Source organism: Pseudochaenichthys georgianus, unplaced genomic scaffold (assembly GCF_902827115.2).
Source record: "Pseudochaenichthys georgianus unplaced genomic scaffold, fPseGeo1.2 scaffold_462_arrow_ctg1, whole genome shotgun sequence".
Classification (NCBI taxonomy): Eukaryota; Metazoa; Chordata; class Actinopteri; order Perciformes; family Channichthyidae; genus Pseudochaenichthys; species Pseudochaenichthys georgianus.
The window spans coordinates 214,700-225,394 of record NW_027263026.1 but is presented as its reverse complement, the minus strand read 5'-3'; the positions used below and the strand labels follow the sequence as shown (position 1 = coordinate 225,394).

Genomic DNA, 10,695 nt, shown 5'->3' with positions numbered 1-10,695 from the left:
AGTGATTTGAGTTGCGAGCTATTATAGCCAATTACAAATGCCTTGGAAGACTCTCAAAGCACTTGACTCAGAACTAACAGACTTCTTGGGGACCGGATGTCTGCTTTTTTAAATGATCTCAATAGGAGGAAACACACTTCCCACGAGCACACCTATAAACAACATGTGTATTTATCTGGTTTGAACTGTTGCACAGAGCCATGTGTTCACACCTGTAAGAGTGTGTAGCGTGTTTACAGAGACGATAACACACACAGCTCATTTGCATGTCATTGTAGCTGTGCTTTGCTGATAAACAAGACATTAGCCATGCAAGGTGAGGGTTTGTTTTGTGTATCGGGGTGGTGGGGACATTTTAATGACACTTCAGAATTAATAATGCAAAAAAAATAACTAAGTGACAAGAAACGTTTTACATATGCGACAACAGGCCAAGAGGGGAACAACACACGCACGCACGCACGCACGCACGCACGCACACACACACACACACACACACACACACACACACACACACAGCCTGTACCCTTGGCTCATGTCAGCGTTGCTCTGTATGTAAATGCCTCCCCCTGACATTGCTCCGCTGCACATCCTGTATGCTAACCAGCTCAGGTTTCTGATCCACTTTTGATTGGACGGGGGAGCGGGGGCTACTGTACAGCACGAGGCTCGTAAGCCTCCTGATTGAGAGCTCAGGGTGAAGGAGAGAGGACTGTACTACACTAACCAGAGGGATGAGTGAGAGTGAGGATCAGAAGTCATTGTGAGCACTGAGGACACATCAGGAGGCAGCCGGACCCTCGTGTGAAGGTCTCAATGCTGACCTGATGTCAATCATCCAATGTTATCATTCATTGGCCTCCAGCTAAATCAAATGACCTGATATAAGCTTGATATGATATAATAATACACTATATGCTTTATTGTTGTATACAGTTCTGCAGTCTCAATTGACAATATTAAGCCAGTTGTAATACAAAAATACTGAAGTCATTATTTGACTCATGAAGAGTTTAGGGTCCGGTCAACCTGCTGTGGGACCCTGGGGCCTCCATGAACTCTCGCTTCCTCTCCACGCTGTGCATGTGTCAGTTCAACACACTCTCACTCCCTGAGCGTCCAGGAGCGACGTTTGGTCAGTGTCCGTGGCGTGCAGTTGTGACATTGCCTTTAAGGGCAGCCGACACAAACGAATGCCGTGCTTCCATGAGCGTCACATCCCGCCGCAGATGGGAATACATTGCAATCAGTTGAAAGCTCTCTGCTCCCTTTATGACGCTGAAGGAGCCGAGGAGCGTCACAACGGGACGCCACGGACACTGACCAAGCGTCACTATTGGACGCTTAGGGAGTGAGAGTGTGTTGCTCAGTTCTGCTCAAATACACTTCACCTCAAACCCCTGGACACATCGTGAGTAATGGCTTCAACTATATCACCATCTGATTGACCAAGTCAAATATTTAATCAGAGCACATGGTCTGGCTTTGATTGAGTTTCTAGAAACAAATGTATAGATAATAGATTGTTTCATTGAATCGGCTTAAATTCAGACATTTGTGGGCAATATCTCCAAATGGTCGGCTCAGTGTGTTGACAGTTCTCATTTCTTCGATTGCGCACACTTGACTATCTCCTTGTGATAAAGACCACGTTACCCCTTGGCCTGCAGACAATAGAGTTCAGAGTACCTGCTGCCAGAACAGCACCAACTAATACAGGCTCAATCTGAGTTCAGTGAATGGGCAAGGAGTAAAGAAGAGTGAACGTGTAAATGGAATGATTGAATACAAAGTATGCGTCGAGGAGGCGAGACACAGATGAGAGCCCTCTGTGTCCTCCCTCTGCCACCGGCCGCTGAGAAACATGATGTAGAATAACCATCTGACTCGCTACACTAATCGCACTCTCCGCGCTGATCTGCACTTCCTCCTAATTGCACAGATTTGAGTCCCTCTCTAATCCCCCCCGCCACCCCGTCTGTAATAGCTGTGATTTAATTGAGCTATTTAACCCGTAATTCAAGCAATATTTATTGAGTGGAGCGGGGGGGTGAGTTGGGCCATTAGCTGCCCCAGACGAATACACTGAGATGAGAATGAATGCCGCTAACTGCCAGTTGACCTTCGCACCGATGGCTGGCCGCTCTCTATCTCTCTCTCTCTCTCTCTCTCTCTCTCTCTCTTGTACGCCTCGGCGCAGCAATTATGGCAAATTCAATCATAGTGAGAACTGGAAACAGTCAGTAATGAGTTTTATATCGTGTGACTGAAGCAGGAAGGAGAGGATAGAGAACGTGGACGTGCTGCTGAAGGCGGGGGCTTCTCTCCTCCTACACGTTACACACGCTGATACATGATCAGTCGTTTCTCTAAAAGAGTGGAGCAGTCATCTCAGTAAGATGTAGGATATAGGCCATTTTCACCCATTTTGAAACGTAATGCTGTATTTCCAGTATTAACGAGATGCTCCCAAAGATTTAGCAAATGTGTAGTAAAAGGAAACAAATAACGAATTATGCATAAATTAGCAAAGAGGGATAATTAAGCCATAATATACAAGATAGTGATGGCAGCTGTTTGTGGAGGCTCCAGTAGCTCCACGTGTGCAGCCACAGGCTAACCTCAGGACTGCGGTGCATCGGGACCCCTCTGCTGGAGGCAGGCAGTACGATACACTTCACTGCACTGCTGCGGAAGCATTTGCTCTGTTTAGACCAACTATGTTTCAACAATGTTTTAAGGGTTTAAATCTATTTATGTTCTGATTCCAAAAATGTCATGTTTATAATCCCTTTTTTCTTAATTGTACTTAAGTTTCAACTGAGACGATTTCACATAAACTTCACAATCTACAATTTGTTTAAAATGTCTTCGAGTTTTTTTTAGTCTTGTCTTATTTTCTCAACAATATAACATGCTGATAAAGTCGCAGCAAGTGTTTAATAATGCTTAGAAAAACCTTTATAATTATACATTTAAAATGTGTGTGATTGCTTGAGTGTGTCCTCTCCGGTCCGTGTTCAGAAACAGACGGGAGAGAAACCAAGAGAGGATGCTGACGAGGAGGGAGGAGTGTGTTTTCATATTCACACGCGCACGCACACAGCACTCCACAGAACAGGGCTTTCTTCACTCTTCCGAATCAAGTGACGAGCAGCTCCCTCTCTCTCTGGTGTTTCATATGGAAATAGGAAATAATGGGGTGATTAAATAGAGTCGTATATTAAAGTACAGCTGACATTAGAATTAGCATAATGTGCTCTCGCCTCGGGCTGCATACTTTATTTGCCATCTGCGTTGGACTCCCTTCCCCCGGGAGGGCGCACGCACGCACGCACACACACACACACACACACAGAAACACACACTGTGTCACTGTTTCTTTAACACACTATAACACACACCATTTAGATTTTAAATCAATACATCTGTTTTGCCAATAAGCAGATACAACAGACAAACAAAAAACAAGAGGAAATACAAATGATACATACAGCTGTAAATGATCTCTCTCTCCAGTATTAATCATCCATGAAGTGGTCGAGCGAACACTACACCTTTGTAGTGTACAAGGTCTTAAGATCGAGCAGTGCAACAGCGTGGTGTGTGTGTGTGTGTGTGTGTGTGTGTTGTCCACTATAATTAAGTCAATAGACTCAAAAGAACTGTGGATATGAACAGCTGTTCTGCATTTTGACTTTCCTCCTTAACACACACACACACACACACACACACACACACACACACACACACACACACACACACACACACACACACACACACACACACACACACGCACGCACGCACGCACACACACACACACACAGATTCTCAGAGATGATGTAATATTTTAATTACTAATTGTTTATTCTTTAATGGTATTAAAAATGTATGAAACATTACTGACCCGTTATCATTTTATTACACACATTGTTTTTGATTATATTTGATTTTGTTCATACACACATCTAAGACTCCGCTTAGATGTGTGTATGAACAAAATCAAATATAATGTGCACAGAATGATAGTAGCTCACCATTTAGGGCCAGTCCTATAGCCCCGCAGCAGCAGCGGCAGCAGCGGCGGCAGCGGCAGCAGCAGCTGCAGCGGCAGCGGCAGCAGCGGCAGCAGCAGCTGCAGCGGCAGCAGCAGCAGCGGCAGCAGCTGCAGCAGCGGCAGCACATTCAAGTCACATTCAAAGCAGGGGCCCGCATGTCATCCCCTCTTTCCCCCTTTCCTAATCTTTAGACAATATCAGTAAAGGCAAAAAGCAAAGAACCCTACTATAAATAATTGTATGTTGGCTGAAAACTAATTTGCCATCCTCAACCCTTCAGAAGTGGGTGCTTGTAACTGTAGCGATATTCACAGTAGGCCCTGACAGCTCGCCACTGGATATTCAAGATTCAGCACTAGGGTTAAGTACCTCTGGGCCAATCCACTGTGAACATGCACATGTGTGATCAGTGCGTGGCGTTTATGTGACAACATGATGAGCAATGCATCACTAGGACCATACACACTTATTTCACTGCTTTTCAGCCAATTAAGTTCAATCACTGCAATGTTGTTGTCAATTCCAAAAACGGTAATGAGATATTGATGAATGAATAAGATTTGACCTTTACCCAATCATTTGTTTCATTGTTCACTCTTCATATCAGATATGCTTCTTCATTTCTGCCTGAAGCTGTGAGCGTGCAGTCTACGTGATGGTGTTGTCAGCTGCAGTATTTGATGTGTTTCTTTCTCTTCGTGTTGCAGGTGGCAGGGATGAGCCTTCCAGCTATATATGTACCACATGTAAGCAGCCCTTCCCCAGCGCCTGGTTCCTGCTGCAGCATGCCCAGAATAGCCACGGCATTCGGATATACCTGGAGTCCAACCCCTCAAACACTGCCCTCACCCCGCGCCTCGCTATGCCTCCACCCATGGGCAACGACTCCATCCCGCAGTCCCCCCTCACCAACTTTCTCGGGGACAACAACCCGTTTCACCTATTGAGGATGGCGGGACCCCTGCTCCGGGAGCCCCCCCCAGGCTTTATGGAGAACCGACTTCCCAACACGCCTCCATTCATCAGCCCGCCTCCCCGCCACCACCTGGACCCCCATCGACTGGAACGCCTTAGCGCAGAGGAAATGGGCCTCATATCACAGCACCCCAGTGCCTTTGAGAGGGTGATGCGGCTAACGCCCATGGCCATGGAGTCCCAGTCCATGGACTTCTCCAGGCGGTTACGTGAGTTGGCAGGGAACAACAACAACACCACTCCACCTTTGTCCCCCAGCAGGTCCAACCCTCTGCACCGACTGCTAAACCCCAATCCCTTCCAGCCTGGGCCAAAATCACCTTTTCTGAGCACCCCTCCCTTACCGCCGATGCCCCTAAACAGCACCACCCCTCCCCAGACACAGAACAAAGTCAAGTCCTGTGAGTTCTGCGGGAAGACCTTCAAGTTCCAGAGCAACTTGGTGGTGCATCGGCGCAGCCATACTGGAGAAAAACCATACAAGTGCCAGTTGTGTGACCACGCTTGCTCTCAGGCAAGCAAGCTGAAGCGCCACATGAAGACCCACATGCACAAGGCTGGATCCCTGACAGGGCGCTCAGATGATGGACTGTCCACCACAAGCTCCCCAGAGCCCGGCACCAGTGATGTCACAGGTGAAGGCATGAAGAATCGTGATGGGGACTTCCAGGGGGAAGGCAACGAGGAGGAAGAAGAGGAGGAAGAAGAGGAGGAACTTGAGAATGAGAGCCGACCAGAGTCCAACTTCAGCATGGAGTGTGAGTTCTTCAGGAACCGGGAGAACGGCTCTAAACTGCCCTCAGAGGACAAGCCATCACTCGTCCTTGAGAAAATGGTGGAAGGTGGGGGTCTAAACTCTATTCAGCAGTACAATAATTTAATAGTTGACAATCGAAAAAGGATGCCCTTCACCAAGAGGGGTTCCGATGGCCTGAGGGACACAGGGGATGAGGACTCAGTGGCTGGGGAGATAAACCACCACCACCAGCAGGAAGAGAGAACCACCATTAATGGCCGGAACTGTGGCTCCGTTGACTCTTTCTCAGGCCTGTTTCCACGTAAGCCCACCCCTATCACCAGCCCCAGCCTGTCCATCTCCTCAAATAAGAGGATCAAGATTGAGAAGGACTTGGACATTCCCCCAGCACCCCATATTCCCTCCGAGAACGTGTACTCCCAGTGGTTGGTGGGCTATGCTGCCTCACGCCACTTCATCAAAGACCCTTTCCTCGGCTTCACTGACTCCAGACAATCGCCCTTCGCCACCTCCTCTGAGCACTCGTCCGAGAACGGCAGCTTGCGGTTTTCAACGCCTCCGGGTGACCTGCTGAATGGAGGTCTTTCAGGACGCAGCGGCACCGCCAGTGGAGGCAGCACGCCTCACCTGGGTGGAGGTCCAGGCAGGCCTGGCTCCAAGGATAGCAGGAGGTGCGACACCTGCGAATACTGCGGCAAGGTGTTTAAGAACTGTAGCAACCTGACGGTGCACCGGCGCAGCCACACAGGTGAGAGGCCCTACAAGTGCGACCTGTGCAACTATGCCTGTGCCCAGAGCTCCAAGCTCACACGCCACATGAAGACACACGGCCAGCACGGGAAGGATGTCTACCGCTGTGACATCTGCCAAATGCCCTTCAGCGTGTACAGCACCTTGGAAAAACATATGAAAAAGTGGCATGGTGAACATTTGATGACAAATGAAGTCAAAATTGAAGAAGCCGAAAGAACATAAATTGGGGTCTCTATTTCCAGACTTTGCGTCACACTTTGACTAAAAAAAACTAACAAAATGGGGTAGCTGGATACTCTTTTTCTGAAATGTTCATTTTGGGTAAATGTTGTGTTTTTAAGAAACTGCCAAATGATAAAACAGAGATCTTAACACCACTTAAGGCTGTCTAAACTGCCTCATTTGGGGTTCCTTTTTAAACAATCAGTCAGTTGAGTTATAATATATGTGGAGCCTTTAACTGTGCAATAATTTCTGTATTTATTGAATTTTGTATTTTGGCATGTGCAGGTACATTATTATTTAGGCTTTTTTTTGTATATTTGTTTTACTTGATTTAGCATTTTTCTGTTTCTTGAAACCCCATGTTATCCTGAGAGTTTTTTCAGAAGACAAAGGTCAATTTTGTTTTTTTTGGCCGCTGCTTGTAGTAAATTGTATATTAAGCTAGACGTGTGATTTCTTGAAGAGAGGCTGAATTCAATCTTCAATTTGAAAGTGGCGTTAACTGAGAATGCTAGAATTAGTCTATTTTGTGTGATGATGATACGCGGACAACAATCCTTGTAGCATGAACTGAGTCTAAAACATGTCAATATAATTGGATATGTAGCACTGAGCGTCATATTTGACAGTACATCTAAAATCAAAGAGGATCCCAAGGTTCCTGCTGAGAACAGAACTACCAGAGGATCTGGATAAGGCAGCTGCTGACTGGTACGTGGTCCCAAGCCCCGACAACGCTACGACAACCATCTTCTGCTTTCCAGCCCCTTCATCTTACTTACATTCAAACATCCATTCATTATACTTTGCATCAAGCCATATGATCTAGGCCATTATTGATATGGACTGAACTGAGCATGAAGCCTCAGACAACAGCACAGGGACATCTCAGGGTGAGCTTTACTCCTTTTGTGATTATTTATCTGCATTTCCATTTCATCATATGTTGGAATTAGCGACAGTACAACACCCCCCCCCAGGCTAATGCCCAGGCTTTGTCCTCACTTTAAAGTGGTTAGACTCATTTATATTTGAAGTTTCGAGAGAGGTACATGTGTGTGAATACATGGCAGACTCCTCTTAGTTTCCTGCAGAACATTGAATTTGATTGATTTTATTGTTAAGATGTCTAAAAATCAACAACCCTATGCATTTTGTGCTCAAATGTCTCATGACGTTTTTTTGAAAAGTGGTAGAGTAAATGTTAACTTGTATCTTCATAGTGATTTCTAAATGTATAATCTGATTACTGAAGTCACCATGTGGTTAAGGAATCCACTAAGAATAGGAATCCTCAAAGGTTTCACCATTAGTCGTAGGACAGTTTTGTGTAAAAGAGGAAATGATATGTCAATGTGAGCGGAAGTAGTAAGACTAACGGTAAGACATCAGTTCGCTCCATGCGCCTTTGTTTTTTTAAACATCATAACCCCATCCACCTTCATAGCTGCTGTCAACTCATACATCTAGAGTCCTTAGCAACAGATCCGTACTTTATAATGTCCCCGTCCGACACAGAGAGAGCTGGACAGAAAGGGGCTGAAGGGTGGAGAGCGTTGGGGTCTGCTGATGCTGAAGTGCCCAGGGTTGTTAGGCGAGGCTTTTCCAATGCTGGCACTATAAAAAAAAAAGGAAATATAATTTATTTGGGACAGTTTTTGTACTGCCATTCGATTTGACATGAGTGTGCCTTGAATAATGATCTTCCTATTTATTGTCTCAGACAAATGCAACACTTTTTATGAAGCATCAAATTGAACAACAAAAAATGTGAACTTTAACTTGTAGTTTGACATTTCCACGGAAATATAAATTAAATAATGCTGAGTTCAGGCTAGGAGTACCCATCACAATATCAGCGTGTCTGTGTGTGTGTATATATGTATGCATATGTACATATAAAGGCACAAACCTATATATAGATATATATCAAATTCCTCAATAGTCGGTCCAACAACAAAAAGCCACACAAAAAGAGACTCAACAAAAATCAGGAAATGCAGAAACTAAAAAAAACGAATTTAGTGCACTCTGTCTTAAAATAAGTTTACAGTATTAAAACAAGTACAAGGGTAAAATAATATTTGTGTGTATGTGTGTTTTGAACAAACAAGTATTTTTTTTTCAGTTTTGCTTATGAAGTTTCTCTGACAGTGGCGATGTGTATATTGTTTTATATTTTTTCCGGGGTTTTTTTGGTGACGGGGTTTTAGTATATATATATAAAAACATATGAATATATATTACATTTTTCTTGTTTACTGTAAAAGTATACCAGTATTTGTAATATTGGAGAATGCCTGGGCATTTTACAAAAATAGAAAAAAGGTTGTTTTTCTTTTTTTTTGCAGTCCAATTTAAATTGTGGGTCTCTTAAACTGTTTTTGTCACTGTAATTGTAAGAGTCTTAAGTTTTAGTAACTTTTATTCTGCCTTGGGTGTAATGAAATAAAAATAAACAGATTTAAAAATGACTTGGATTTGGTGGTGGGATGGCTGTTGGGGTTTGGTGGGTGGACGGGTTTTCTACCTTAGAACTTCAGAACATTTGTTCTGCTTTCCAGAAGAAACACACTGAGAATACTGAGTTGTATCTAGTTCTCTTCTTCTTGAATGGAGTATCCTTCATGGATGGTTTGAAATACAATTGTAGACACTTGCTGTCTTTCCTAAGGAGCTTCTTTTTGTTAACTCGAAGGCTATGTGCATCCTGTTGTGAACACAGTACCTTGTCATGTCTGCTCTTATATCTGGTGCAGGGGAGCGTGACTTCCTGCCAATGAAAAGATAAAACTCACAGGCTGCCACCAGCTGTCTCTCTCGTTGGCAGTACAAGTATCTGATGAATGTGTACTTGTAATGAATCGTACTGAATCACATTGTACAGTAAGCGATCACGAGGCTGTTAGACTTAAAGTAACACGAACGCAGCCAATGTTCAGTTTACCGCTCCATTATTTGTACATAGTTTTCTATGACGCTGTTTTACTTTTTATTTGTTTGTGATCTTTAACTGGCACTGGCGCTGACTTCCTGTTTCTGAATGGGGGGTGGCGGGGTGTTATTCTGTTTGACATTTCTGACCTTCATGTGTGTTTTCCGGCACATTGATATTCCTCGCATTGAGAACAGAGCACAAATACAAGCTGTTACAATTATTCATCCTCTCATTGTGGTCTCCTTTTCTTTGAGCTGGTCCAACAGACAGGGACCATGGAAACATTGACAGACATGCACCTGAAATATTACTCACAAACTCTTCAATTCTGCTCCGGCATCTGATGAAGTCCCTGCAAAACATTTACTGCTTCTCACACGCAATCATATGAACACATTCAAATCCAACACATGCCAAGATATTAAGGAAGAAAACAGACTGACAGTACATTACTTTAATGTATTTGTTTGATTCTGACTTTTCTACATCCAACTCACAGGTTGCTTTGAGAAAAAAGATGATTAATTTACCCCTTTTTGAAGTGAAGATATAGTTATTTGTTCTTGGCATGTCGTTTTCGAGCTTGAGACCTGAATAACAGGCTCAGGGCTTAACAAAATACACTCGGCTTAATATGTGTTGGCCACTAAAACCTAACCCAACATTTAAACATGCAAAGTCGTCTCTATCTTTTTCAAAACCAGCAAAAGCACAAGTCTTATATTTACTTTTAAAACTGACTTTTTTATGATTTCTTACCATTGTTTATCACTACACTTTAGGGTTTTTATTTTGTTATACTATCTAAAAGATTCACGAGTCATCTTAACCTTACATAATGGAAACATGCTTAGTGTTGCAGCTACAGAACACACTCTATTAGCAACATGAAACACTACCAGGGTCTTCAGCTCAACACGTGTAAAAGAAAAACACACACCCGCCCGCGTCTGTGTCTCAGGGCTTCTTAACATTTAAAAACCTATTAA

The 10,695-nt window shown here is 44.0% G+C and overlaps 1 protein-coding gene across 1 annotated transcript; it reads left to right on the top strand.

The window, feature by feature from the left end:
* Positions 1–4,021: 4,021 nt before the first annotated feature.
* Positions 4,022–9,928, top strand: bcl11ba (BCL11 transcription factor B a; the record flags this gene model as incomplete). Its single annotated transcript, XM_034078677.2, has 2 exons — positions 4,022–4,211; positions 4,766–9,928. Coding segments are annotated over 2 exons (2,190 nt in total), but the record flags the coding sequence as incomplete, so codon positions are not given.
* Positions 9,929–10,695: the final 767 nt, after the last annotated feature.